The 14621-nt window shown below is 38.2% G+C and overlaps 1 protein-coding gene across 1 annotated transcript in view; it reads right to left on the reverse strand.

Annotated features, from left to right (window-relative positions):
- Positions 1 to 11928: 11928 nt before the first annotated feature.
- Positions 11929 to 14621, reverse strand: part of MOB1B (MOB kinase activator 1B) — a 73280-nt gene continuing 70587 nt past the window's right edge. Inside the window, exon 6 of the mRNA XM_063458682.1 lies at positions 11929 to 13994. Coding sequence (XP_063314752.1) covers positions 13917 to 13994 — 78 coding nt within the window. The 3' untranslated portion in view covers positions 11929 to 13916. The remainder of the gene's footprint in view (positions 13995 to 14621) is intronic.

Consider the following 14621-nt stretch of genomic DNA (forward strand, 5'->3'; position numbering starts at 1 on the left):
TCCCATCTTAAAGGGACACTATAGTCACCAGAACAACTACAGCTTAATGTAGTTGTTCTGGTGAGTATAATCATTATTTGCAGGCATTTTTATGCAAACACTGCCTTTTTAGAGAAAAGGCAATGTTTACATTGCCCCTAGGGTCGCCTCCAATTGGCCACTCCTCAGATGGCCACTGGAGGTGCTTCCTGCCTCAGTGCTGCACAATAGGCACGCAGAGAATGCTGAATTTTCCTCATAGAGATGCTGAATTTTCCTCATAGAGATGCATTGATTCATTGCATCTCTATGAGGAGGTGCTGATTGGCCAAAATTGTGTTTGGCCCCTCCCCCTTGGGAAAGCATTGGATTGGCTAAAAATGTACAATTCTGATGATGTCACCAATGGGGCGGGGCCAGTGCCGACGGACCTGCACGGTGCTGGAAATAAGGTGAGTTTTTCATGCTTTTAACCCCTTAAGGACACATGACATGTGTGACATGTCACGATTCCCTTTTATTCCAGAAGTTTGGTCCTTAAAGGGTTAAAGGGGGTGGGGTGTACAAGCCAACTTAATTGTGGGTTTTGCACTACAGGTTCAGGAATACATGTTTGTGTTCCTGACCCTATAGTGTTCCTTTAAGCCCTATGTTTCTTTTATCACCCTTCTGAATGTCTTTCCCTCATTTTATGTATTTTTTACAGAGGGACAAGGGACAGTCAGTGCGGTCACATACACCAATACTAAACACACACTATTATACACACAATCACACTGCTACACACAGACATTGCTAAACACACAACACAAGAGTGAATAGTGGACAGTCACACACACATCCCAATACTAAACACATACTAAATACTAAACTATTCTGCACAACATACACACGCTCTGCTAGACACATTGACTCTACAGACACTGCTCTGCACAGACATTGCTAAATACACAACCAGCTACAAACATTGTTTCCACACAAGAGTGAAGAGGGAGCAGTTAGTTCATTCCTTTACGGGGTTTATGGTTTGTTTGATATGTGCTCAACCAGGCCCCTTAATGGAGTACTAGCTATAACCCACTGATTGTGCACTCATGCAGGCGATGTATGTTGGTTAATTGTCAGTGTGTGAATATGGAGGTGTATTTCTGTGGAGTACGAGTGTACAGATGTGGGAAGCATATTTCTGTGGAGCGTCCGTGTGCGAGCATGACAATGTATTTCTGTGGACACCAGAGGACAAATAAAAAACAGGGGAGGGAGAGGACTTTGTATGTGTGTATAGAGGCTGCCTGTGTTGTATTATTTGTGTTGCTAATGTGGATGTAAATGTGTTGTGTATGTGGGTGTAGGCTGTCTGAGTGTTGTGTGTGGAGACTGCTTGTGGTTGGATGTTTGTAGAGATGTAAGTTGTTTTGATGCTGCTTATGATGTGAAGTGGGGGAGGCATACAAGAAGGTGTTGCATGTTTGTAGGGATGCTGTAGTGGGGTTTTGTGTGGGAGAAGTTATGTGTAAGACTGCTTGTGGAGAGGATTGTTTATGGTGTTCTGTATGTGTATGGATTGGACTTTAGTGCTTGGATAGGGGCTGTAATGTATGGTGAGGTAGGGGCTGTGATCTGAGCAGCGGCTGCAGCGTGTTTAGGATGGATAGCAGCTGAAGTGTTGGGGGATAGGAGCACTAAAGTGTAGAGAGGATAAGGGCTTTGGAGTATGGGGGGTGTTGGGGAAATTGGGCTGTAGTGTTTCATAACAGCAGGCATTAGGTTGCCAGGATACAATCTGCCAAAAATTGCAAAAATTGGCCGTGTGACAGGCTTATGCAATGTATGATCATATACTGTAACTAAATCCCCCCATAATTTTTTGCCTTGGTTTGCACACGTCAGATGGGGGATGAAGGGGGGGTTGTCTACTAGGAAAACCATGCAGTGCACTGTAGTAGTTATGGTGCTTACCGTGTTCTTTTTAAAGGCAGGGATTTCCTAATTCTATATCCTTATTCTAAATACATACGTTTTAATAAACTGCTTTTAAAAGGGATTCCCCCAGCTGATGCAGGGATTTCCCTAAATTCCAGCCACAGCACTCCATTACATCATTGGCCTCTACAGCCTTGAACTGCATGACAGAAGAGAACATTATACCATCCATAAAAGGGTTACTCCATGAAGCATCACCACATCAATGATTTGAAATGGCCATGGTGCTTGTAGTCTGTTTGTGCAGCATTTCAGTTTGAAACACTGTACATACAGATATATAGCATAGTGTTAAAGGAGGTGTAAATCCCCCTCTGGCAATATCATCAACAATAGTTCGCGGCTGGGTAATGTTATATCTGTGTATATTGGGCACTTGTTGTACTGTGGCAACAGATTACCAAAGCCATCATGTTCACACTGCCCCTTGCACCTCCCAAGTCTTCCATTCAGCCCATCCACTGAGACGTCCATCTTCCTGCAGTGAAGGATGAGGATTGAGCTGCAGGGACACTTGCAATTGGTACTGTTACATACCCAAGCTGGGTTTTCATTTTTCAAAATAGTAATTTAAAAGCAGGGCCAAAAATGTGCAGAATACATAGAACATTTCTGAAAAGTACTTAAAACCCTAAACATTTTTGCAGCTCACCTTAATGTATACTTGCTTACAAATCTCTACACAAGGCCGTTTCAACCTACCTATCCTCACGAATACACAAGTATGTCCCGTCTAGGCCCCTACGCTCTGCCAGAGACCCACGTCTAACCTCTGTCCGTACTCCTACCTCTGATGCTCGCCTTAAAGACTTCTCTAGAACTGTACCATTCCTATGGAACACCCTTCCCCTTTCTGTTAGACTTTCCACTTTTATCCACTCCTTCAAACAATCTTAGAAAACTTACTTCTTAAAGAAGCATATTAATTAAACTGTGAACAGCTTTCTCACCCCACACCCTGATTCATCTCCTGCAATTGTTATCAAAACAAAACACTAAGCCCCAGCAATCAACTTTTTTTTACCTTTTTTGTCACTATAACCCACTCCCTCTAGCATGTAAACTCACTGAGCAGGGCCCTCAATCCCTCTGTTCCTGTGTGTCCAACTCGTCTGGTTACAATTACATGTCTGTTAGTCTACCTATTGTACAGTGCTGCGGAATTTGCTGGCGCTTTATAACTAATTATAATAATGTAGGTACATAATTGAAGCTTCTTCTGTAGCCACAGTGGTTATCAGTATTTCTTGATACATCCCAATGAGCTTTGCACAATCAATCTACTAAAATTACATCTTTTGTTATTTCACATGAAAATTGCTACAGTACCCAGCAGTCTGATGGTAACATAAATCACTAGAAATGTATAATTCTTTACATCTGGAAACCTCTGTAATCACCTTTGATTGCTTCTTTTATACCGTTTGATTCTAATAAGTTAGTAATAAAACCTTCACTAAAGATTAGAAATAAACTAGCATCTAAAGTTTCAGTCTTATCAACTAACTTCCATCCATACTGCTGGGCTGAGGTCGCTAACCCACCACAAGCACTCTCATGCAAATAACTGCCTTCATAGGTGGACTAAACAGACATTGATAATATGGCTATTTTAACAGAACACTCCAGTGCCTAAATACAAAATAAATATCTGTTTAGTAGATATACCCCAAATGGAAACTTGGATGCATTTAGTTATACATTTTTTCATTGACGATATAGATCTAAAAACAGCTTGCAAAACCTGCAGTTCTCTTGTCTGAAGCCTTTGCAAGCCCTCCTCTTCTAACCCAGCCCAGACTTTCTGTGTGTTATCCAATCACAGACTTCCCAATGCAGCTCAACGAGAAGTATTTTCAAGGCAGGTGCTCTGGGCAATTTCTGCCTCTTGAGTTTAGCTCAGCTGTGCTAACCAAACTAGGAAGTTACATTATCTGTTGTCAGTTTGAAAGCCGGGGAGGGGTAACCTGGTTAATTTATAAGAGAGTCAATTTCTATTGAAATATGCACCTTTTGCAATATGGAAAAATGGAGACACACTCTTCACATATATAGTTTTTCCGCAAGCTAAAGTGCTTTAGGGGTCTGGAGTGTTCCTTTAATTATTGCATTATAAATGTGGCTAAAGTGCAGGTGGTCTCCAGGAACTTTAAAGAGCCCTGTTTTTGACATTCTGGGCAGTATAACCATTTAATCTCAATTGTGGTTATGGTGGCCAGAGTCCCCTGGTAATACCACGCAGTTCATTGTTATACAGTTTATGAATGGTTTAGGGTCCCCATGGCAGGGATAGGCAGCTGTAATAGGCTAAAACAGTTTTCTGACTCTCTCAGACTATCATTAGAGCACATCATTGCTGGCTGGTTGCAGAGACTCTTATTCAATGTTGAACCATTCCGAAACTGTTGATGCCAGAATTCTACTAATGATGCTGACAGGAGCACAAAATGCAGACAAACGATAACCCCCAGCTGGCCAGCCGGCTCACAGCATATAGGGGTGCGATCACAGCCATTATGCAGTCAAAGTCACCATAAATCCAGAACACGGAATGGGTTTCCCAGGATTTGGAGATACTTCTCTTCTGGGATAGATGGAAGAAATGGAGGTACTTTGGTACTTCTGGTCTATATAAACATGACTTGGTAATTATGAGACATTGGTCAACCTGTGTTCTACCTACTCATGTCAAAAATCAAATGTCATAATAAACATGGACTGCTGTCATATTTCAGTCTTAATCAGAAAATAAGTACTGTTAAAAGATAAAAGAAAAAGAAACAACAATATATGGTTAAACAAGATATTTATTTATTTTTTCATAAAAACAGCATTCATTTTTTTTTTACTAAAGAAAAAGATTTTAAATATTTTAAGCCATCAAATACAATCTGTATACATTATTTACATCTGACTACATTTGCAGTTCAAACATTCTAGTTCTGTCTTGCTTGTTCACTTCAAAATGTTAGTTCCATATTAAAAACTTGAAGCGATATTGGCACACATAGCTTACAGTTACTTTTGCGCATGAAACACAACTAGTAAAATCCTGCTTTAATTAAAGTGAGGGAGAGAGAAGAAAAAAAAAAGTTTTCTTTTGGAAGAATTGTTCAGCTAGAAAACCAGCCAATCTGTTTTTTTTTACAAAGCAAATATTTCTCATCACAAAAAAACAACAACTTGGGTTCTGTTAGGGGTGAACCACATTTATATCATTTTAAAAAGGTTTTTGCAGTAGATTTAAACCGCTATCAACCCATAAAATAGCTGCTGGAATTGTATCTTAACTGCGGGATGACAGTAGTGCTAGAGTGTTGATGCTTTACATTATCATGCAAGCAGTACAAATCCTACTGTATCTAAATTAGACTGCAGTGCAGATATTCTCCAGTGTAGAATTTCTGAATTGTAATTAATACATAGAAAACTCCTAACCTCACTTTCCTGCATCAGTAATTGCATCCAAGGGAGTATGTGATCATGGCAAAACATGTATATAGGCAAAACCATAAGTGGCACAGCAGTTGCGAGATAGTGGTCTGAATGTTTTGCATATATTAATATCTTCGCCTGATTTACAGTTTTTTTGTTTGATCCAGTAGTATTTCAGAATATCACTGTAATATAAACGGATGCTGGTTCTTTACAAGAACATGCTATCTCCAAGTCTTACATTTTATAGTTCAGTATTTATAATAAAGTTTTGTACAATGGAATTCCATCCCAGTCGGCGTAATATGTGATGCAAACAGGAAAATGTCTTGAGCTAGCAATGGAAGTTCTGGACAAAGGAAAATGAGGATAAGTCCTATATGAATAGTTAGATTAAAAAATGATAGTCCTAGAAATAATTGTTTCTCAAAAAAGATAAAACATAACTTTTATTGTTATATTAAAACAGATTTATTCTGAAATGGACATACAAGGCAACACAATTTGCATAATGTACCAATATTCTCGTTCTAGCTGATGGAATGAAATTTGTGTTGTATTGTATGTATATTTCAGAATAATTATGTTTTAAATGAACAATAAAAGTTACGTTTTACCTTTATGGAAAATAACTATTTTTAAGACTATTCTTTTTGTTTCACGATACAGATCAGTGTTTTTCACTGCTCAAATGGTATATGTAGCACATGCATTTCACACTGGACCAGTCACTCAGTTTGATGAAATCATATGTAAATGAATAACATAAAGGAATATTGCTTTTTTTCCTCCAGCAGCAAGTGTAACTTTAAAGAATACAAGATAGTGAGTAGGCGCTTCCGAATATGTAACTGAGATAGTTGTAAAACAGGGTTTGATACAGCAGTGTTTCCCAGACACTAAATCAGAATGAAAATAAGTAAAAGATGTGTATCACAAACCACATAGGGAGGGGAAATCCCCGAACCAGGTGTAATAATAAACAATAATAGTAACCAAAAAATACGACCTGAGCACAGGCGAATGGCAGAGTATTATCTATAAAATAAGAATAAAAAACATAACATAGTGTGTACTGTATACTGAAAATCTGTAAATAATATGAGGATGGAAATGTGAGTGGTAGTCCATCCTCATATTATTTACAGATTTTCAGTATACAGTACACACTATGTTATGTTTTTTATTCTTATTTTATAGATAATACTCTGCCATTCGCCTGTGCTCAGGTCGTATTTTTTGGTTACTATTATTGTTTATTATTACACCTGGTTCGGGGATTTCCCCTCCCTATGTGGTTTGTGATACACATCTTTTACTTATTTTCATTCTGAGCAAGTGTAACTTTACCTACCCTCAAAATGGCCTAATGTACATCACTGCATTGCATACCTGGGAGGGTGCATGTGGCACTGAAGAACTATGGCGTGCACATTAACTCAAAAACATATTTTCATCTTTACATTTGCAAACCATCTGGCTGGCTCAGTGCACAGTGGGAATTTATTGGGAGGGTGAAATGGGAATCTATTAAAGGGACACTCCATTGCCCCCCCCCCCCCCCCCAAAAAAAAGCATCTTTTAAATCACTGTTATATATATAGTAGATATAACCCCAATGAAAACATGCATGTATTTAATGATGCATTTTTTTCATTGGGATTATATCTAAAACAACTGACAAAATATGCAGTTCTCTTGTCTTCTGCCTTTGCAAGCCCTCCCCTTCTAACCCCGCCAATACTTTCAGTGGCTGTCCAATCACAGACTTCCCAGTGCAGTTCAATGAGAAGTCTTTGCAATACAGAATTTAATTGGCCTGAGCAATCCCCAGCAATTGCCCGGATGCATTCGGTCCGGATTAAAATCAATGGTTTTGCATCCGTATAATACTAACCGCCAATACTATCCGTCAGGATGCACATTCACAAATTATCATTCACTTGCTTTTTTGCTGTGCTATTTGAAAACTAGCTGCTAGCACTCTGCAGTGCGAGGACTAATTATGTAACAGCTGATCGGCATTAAAAAAAAGTAACATAAATAAATAACACTATGGGGAGGGGCAATAAGACCATAATATCATAATAATAGAGGTTATAAACCTCCCTATGACCCCACCTACAATTCAGTAGGTGGTAATATATCTACTAATGGTTCACACTAGCAACATTGGAGCTAGGACGGTCCAATCCCATGGAATATTCCTACAGAAAGTTTCGTGAGAAGTGAGACTTTCATATCAGAGCGCTCTAATGAGAATTTAAAGTGAGGGGAATTGGAAAGATTTTCCCACATTTGACACTCAGCCCTAGCAGGGGAAAAAATGTAGGGCTAATTTACTTTAATAGAGGGTGGCTAGGACTAAGAGGACACCTGGCTATTGGGGAGAAGGCAATGGCATTTTTTGTTGGGGGCGGGGGGTGGACAGTGGCCCTGTTGTATATTATAATTAGAGCCTCCATCTGCTTCTAATAGATGGGGAAACTAGGTCAACCCTCTTGTTTAATTATTTACAATCCTCACCCGCCATCCCTTGGGGAGTGGGATGAGGGCTGGGAACAGTACATCACGTCCTGTATATTATTATTGGAGCCCCCTACTACTATCAGTTGTGGGGACCATAAGGTCCCCCTGATAAATTATTATTAGAGGCCATACCTACCTTGAATGGCTGGGGGCTTGGGACATTAATCCACCCCTCTACGGTATCAAATGAGTAGAACCTACATACAGACAAGTTGCTAGTTTTAAATTTTTTAGTAGATTGTTTAAAAATTCCCTTATAATAATAGAAGTCTTATTGACACCATAGGCCTTTTAATTATTTAACGTGGCAGCTGACTAGCTTGCATGGTTGAGGGTTTTTAAACTATTTACCCAGTACCTGCTAGCATCCACATAGTTTAGATTTGTTTTTTAACATTTCAAACATTCAGATTTTGGACTTCAGATACTTGGCTGCATTCAGTCTGCCTGGAATCTGTACTTAAAGGACCACTCTAGTGCCAGGAAAGCATACTCGTTTTCCTGGCACTAGAGTGCCCTGAGGGTGCCCCCACCCTCAGGGACCCCCTCCCGCCCGGCTCTGGAAAGGGGAAAGGGGTAAAAACTTACCTTTTTCCAGCGCTGGGCGGGGAGCTCTCCTCCTCCTCTCCGCCTCCGTTCCTCCCCGTCGGCTGAATGCGCACGCGCGGCAAGAGCTGCGCGCGCATTCAGCCGGTCGCATAGGAAAGCATTTACAATGCTTTCCTATGGACGCTTGCGTGCTCTCACTGTGATTTTCACAGTGAGAATCACGCAAGCGCCTCTAGCGGCTGTCAGTGAGACAGCCACTAGAGGAAATAGGGGAAGGCTTAACTAATTGATAAACATAGCAGTTTCTCTGAAACTGCTATGTTTATAAAACAATTAGTTAACCCTAGCTGGACCTGGCACCCAGACCACTTCATTAAGCTGAAGTGGTCTGGGTGCCTAGAGTGGTCCTTTAATGCACGCTCATTCAGATCCTCGTATGCAAAATCCAGAGAATGTAACATAATGTGAACAATGTCTGTATTTAGCTCCTAAATGCTTAGCAGTTTCTTCGTGGTTATAATAATTAAACAAACAAATAAAAACTAGTGAACAAAAACCTAAATCATTATTGGTAATTTTGCTTTAATACAATGGAATTGCTAATGTGAACAACAAAACAGAGAGAAAAAAAAGTTGGACTAATTAATCAGAAAAAGTAAAGCCGTGCATTTTTACTCAATCCGCATACAAAAAAAAACACACAGCAAAAAGCTTAGTGAATCATTATATAATCTAAATATATAAAAAAGCTGCAAAGTAAGGCCTGCAGCATGGAAGTAACAGAGCCGAACATGTAAGGCAGGTGCACAAGCCTCAGCAAAATAATGTTTTGAAAAGGAAATGTGTTTGCATGATAGAACTATATCTGATTTTAGAGCTAGTCTGTGAAACACTATTTGCTAGGGCTGCTTTTTAACATTACTCATTGAATGGAAACATAAATATAAATTGAAATTGTGTATTCAGTCACCCACTACCTATATGCAATGTCTGTTAAAGCCATGTCTCCACACTTGAGTCTAATGACGTAATTTACTATCAAAGTGATCTTGGCACTGTAGATGCTTGTGAACTGCATCTCAATTGATGCTCAGCAAGGCATTAACAATCCTATAAATTAAGCAAGGGAGAAAACACTGCATTGTGGTTAACTTTCAACTTTCCAACACGTTTATAATGAAATACCAAAAAAAAAAAAAAAAGAGAGAGATAGAAAATATGCAAAAATCAGCTAGTTTTTCCACTCCATAATTTTATTCTAAATTTTGAGATTCTGTTAGTATTTCACTACATTCAACTACCATTGTCAAACAAAATAATAATTTAGTGTAAACATGTCACTGTATCTACTAATAACATTTCTTTGCAGCTTTTAAATTACCATTTTTCAATGCTTTGCCTCATAATATTTGAGTTTAGCAGCAATTTTGTAAAGTGAACTGTAATATTCGGTCCCTGTTGACCACAAATTAACGTAAAGGGTCCCCTCAAACACCATAACAACCTATGCTACGCTAGACTAGTAAATGTTGCTATTATTTGCTTCCTGATTGGGTTTAATCTAAATTATATTGCGTCGACTTAAAGGGACATTATAGTCACCCAGACCACTTCAGCTCAATGAAGTGGTCTGGGTGCCAGGTCCCTCAGGTTTTAACCCTTCAGATGCAAACATAGCAGTTCCAGAGAAACTGCTATGTTTACATTTGGGGTTAATCCAGCCTCTAGTGGCTGTCTTCCGAACAGCCACTAGAGGCGCATCTGTGACGCTGGAAGCGATTTTCGCATCCATCCCGCAGAACGTCCATAGGAAAGCATTGAGAAATGCTTTCCTATGGACACTTTGAATGCGTCAGTAACTGAAGGGGTTTTAACACTTTGAATGCGTAAGTAACTGAAGGGGTTATAACACTTTGAATGCGTAAGTAACTGAAGGGGTTATAACACTTTGAATGCGTAAGTAACTGAAGAGGTTATAACACTTTGAATGCGTAAGTAACTGAAGGGGTTATAACCCCTTCAGCGCCACGGGAGGGGGACCCTGAGGGTGGGGGCATCCTCAGGGCACTATAGTGTCAGGAAAACCGCTTTGTTTTCCTGACACTATAGTCATCCTTTAAAGCCTTAAGGACCAAACTTCTGGAATAAAAGGGAATCATGACATGCCACACATGTCATGTGTCCTTGAGGGGTTAAAGTAAATAAGTCAGTCCTAAGTTCAACTGACAGGTTATTACCTAAACAGGTAACTGTGGTTAATTTACTCTAAAATGGAAGTAAAGCTGTTAAAACAAGTGAATTGGAGATTACTTTTTTTCCCAATTTAAATATTTTGATCTAAATTAGGCAAATTTGTTTTTCAAATTACTAGTCCATCAATCAATTCTGTATAAAATATAATGGTATTACTATGCATATTTAAAAGTGCCTGCCTTTGGCGCCGACACCCTATCATTGTAGAAGTGAATCTTATGGATTATTATCATTTATGTTGGCGCCAACATTTTCTGCAGCGCTTTACAATTATACAACGGGAATAGTTAAGAACAAGTAATCAAGCATAGACAATGCTGACAGACACAAGAAGTGAAGTGAATACCTTGCAAGAGGCTGCAGAAGAGCTGTGCTTTGAAAACGGGGGAGAATGCTGTTTTTTGTGAAACTGCTTCAAAACACTTTTGCACAAAACAGAGGTATGGCAATCAAACACTCATAGCACCATAAGGACTGGAAAGTGCTGCAGTGGTTATAGTGCTTACAGTGTCTATTTAAAGCAAAACTCCAACTGTGCTTTGGGGGTTAACAATATGTAACATTTCTCTTATTTTGTCAAAGTACAGATTTTAAGAGAAAATAAGCAGTGTTATAAACCCTCTTAGTAAAACCTCTCAGCCAGGAATCCAGGAAGGTTTTTTTCCTTTCTTACTCTAGTGATTTAAATGCTTCTCTGTGAGACAATCATGGTGACAGCTGCGCATGTGCTTTGAACACTGGATTGGCTGAGAGATCATCAAAACAAGCAGTGATGAGCTCTAGGGGCGGTACAGAGCTTTGGCAAGTGGATGGTCTTGCTGCTGGATTGGAGGAATGGAACTTATTTTTAGGACAAAATGAGGTGGCCCTAAATCTAAAATAACTTTGTAAGCTTCAATGTCAGAAATAAATACATTTATATGCAACACTGGAGTTTTAAATCTTTAAATTTTTCCCATCCACTATTTATGCATACAGCTGACTTTCATTTATCTTTATGGAAAGACAGCAGTACATCGGATGATGGAAATAGAACAAACCTATAAGGAGCAAACTAATTTCATTTTATTTGGCTATTTCCACTATTGGAAGCTTTGTTTAAATAGTAGTTTTATTATTCTATTAGATAATAAGAGTTTCACTGCCTTGAACAGGCATCTAACACATATTTGATCATTCTTTAAAATGATCTATAGCAAACACATTCATATGCTGCATGTCTTCACAAGTACCTTTTGTACATCAGTATAATACAGCATCCTACAACTCATAACAGTGATTTAGAAATCCAAGATACTTTTACTCCAGAAATGCTCTGAGCCAGAACCATCACGTTTTCCTTGGCAACAAAGGAAAAAGGTCTTGCCCCCTAGTCTGTAGAATTCATATGCTACTGGAGTAAAATCATAAAGTAACTCCATTTATTGATCAGCTGCAACTCCGGCAAATGCCCACGAAAATATAAGATCTTGACACTTAGTAGACTGTGTTATCATTTGGATTTTCCATTGTGAAGTGTTACTTGATATTTATAAGAATTACGATTTCACTTCACACCACATGTAACTTGAAAAGACATAGAGGATCATTTCTATAGAGCAATTCTGGGGGCCACGTTTTCAAAGTGGAGCAATCTGTAGGAATATTGCAGTCATTTCAATGCTGAATACTCTACTTTTAGAATTTAGCAGCTCATTTGTCCTTTACCCCCAACATGACTATTTTGTTTAGCATTACAAACAAAATAAATGTCATAGTGCTCTGTTTAGAAGGTTTACTCTAGAACCTAAAATTATTCATATGGAAGTTGTGTAAACAGTTTAGCCACTGTCCCGCACAAGTATCGAGATAATTGGATATTACCGCATGTGAAAGATTTCCTATATATTTGTTTTCATAACAAGTAGTACACAAACGTAATTTAAATAGGGGAACATTCACAAAGTCTGGTATTTAGGAAGAAATAGTAATTATTCCTATAGGGGCGCTAACCTATGCCTACAGTATCCTCTGTTATCTTCAGTAATTGACTGAGGCTAAAGAAAGTTGTACTCTAACTGGCAACACAGACTGAATGGTCCTGCCCTAGAAGTCAATTATAAATAAATGTCAATCACTGAAGTATATTGCAGCAACATAGGTTACGAAAATAAAACCATACAGATTATAGGTTCATGCTCATGTGAATAGGGAAATTCAGTCAAGTTCTCCCTCAATTCTATCGCTGTCTCTGTAATCGTGCCTTTAAAACAAGGCTTGTATGGTCAATGGCTATATTTAAAAGCTAAATAAATAGATAAAGCTTCCATAGGGTTCAAAAGACAATGGTATGAGGCCATTAATCAGTGATCAGTACTGCAGCACATGCAAATATAATCACTCGATATAGGGAATAAAAAAAAAGAAAAAGAAATTAAACAATGATTAAGTCAGTACCTGCTCTTCACATAGCATCCAATGGGGATGCTACAGCTAATTAATAAAGGAAATTATTTGCATAACATAATCACACATGAACACACCTTAAATGTGCAGCTCATGCCCGCAATTTTGGAGTTCAAATTTAATGAGTGCTGAAAACATGGATATTTGCAACTGCTTTAAGTGCCCTTCTTTGTGTTTAGTGGAAGAGCCAACTGGCGTTGTTAATTGTAGAATTACAGTTTCAATATCCCCTGACCATTTCATAGTTCAGCCCGGATTCGGGGGATACGGATTGGTTTCCCAAATCTTGGTACATCAATACTGTGTTTATACAACAGTCATAAGCTGATCGATTGTATGCACTTCTTTTATTTACTTGGCTGCTATCTGGTATTTGTAAATAACTTTTTCTTTAAATCTAATTTTAGCATTTACAAAGTGAACTGGTTGTTTAATGATGAAACTATGACCAAGAGTATGTATATTAGGCACATTATGCTTGATAACTACTTCAGTGCAGGAGGTTCTTGTAAAGTGTATTTAGAGGTTAATATACACTGGGTTTATACATCCCTTTCTTGTCCCTCCTAACAGGTTGTGTATAAAAGACAATCACAAGGCGAAGAGAGAAAAAATACCTGCAGTATCCTCTCTTGGTACAAGCTCACACAAAAAGTTAAATATTTTGGCTGCTATGAATTAAACAGGAATAAGAAAACAGCTTGCTCAAGATAAACTGTGTCTGTGCTCATTTAATTGGAATCTTATCTGTCCTTAGAGGTCAGTTTTTCAATTAATTCTTGAAGAGGGGCCTGTTCTCTTCTGTCGATTAAGTTGAATTCCTAGAAAATGTGAACATAAACGAAAATTAGAAAACAGCAAGTCATTTCTGTGCTCTGTGTCCTCTCTATGGAATTTATGATGGCAGGTACCTGAGACCTTGTAAACATTGGCACAGTTTTGGGTAAAATTATACATTTTACTGTAATATGTTATTGTATGTATTACAGTACATGATTGTTAGTATTTTGATAAAATGTGTTTGTTTCATATGGGTGCTGCTTCTATTTATAACAATGTTAAATATTTAATCATAAAATTAAATAAATAAAATCTATATCTGCGTATATAAGTTTTTGTTTCTATTGCACAGGAACTGAAATGGCTTAGAACAAACAACCTCTGGGACTCCAGCTTATGTGAAGTAATATCCAAAATAAATATATATGTAAAAACCCAATCATAAATACAAATAATTGATAAACATAGAATGACGTATAATTGCATTGTGGGAAAATAATGCCATCTTAGGCTTCTGGAGACATTCATAAATCACTTAACTCTTAGTTGTGTAATTTACGAATATCTACAGAACCTCTCAATGGCATTATTAAACATAATAAAAGCTCCACCATTTTGTAGCTTCCATATAAAGCTACACAAATATTTGGTAACTATTTGACAGCTTG

Source organism: Pelobates fuscus, chromosome 6 (genome assembly GCF_036172605.1).
Source record: "Pelobates fuscus isolate aPelFus1 chromosome 6, aPelFus1.pri, whole genome shotgun sequence".
Classification (NCBI taxonomy): Eukaryota; Metazoa; Chordata; class Amphibia; order Anura; family Pelobatidae; genus Pelobates; species Pelobates fuscus.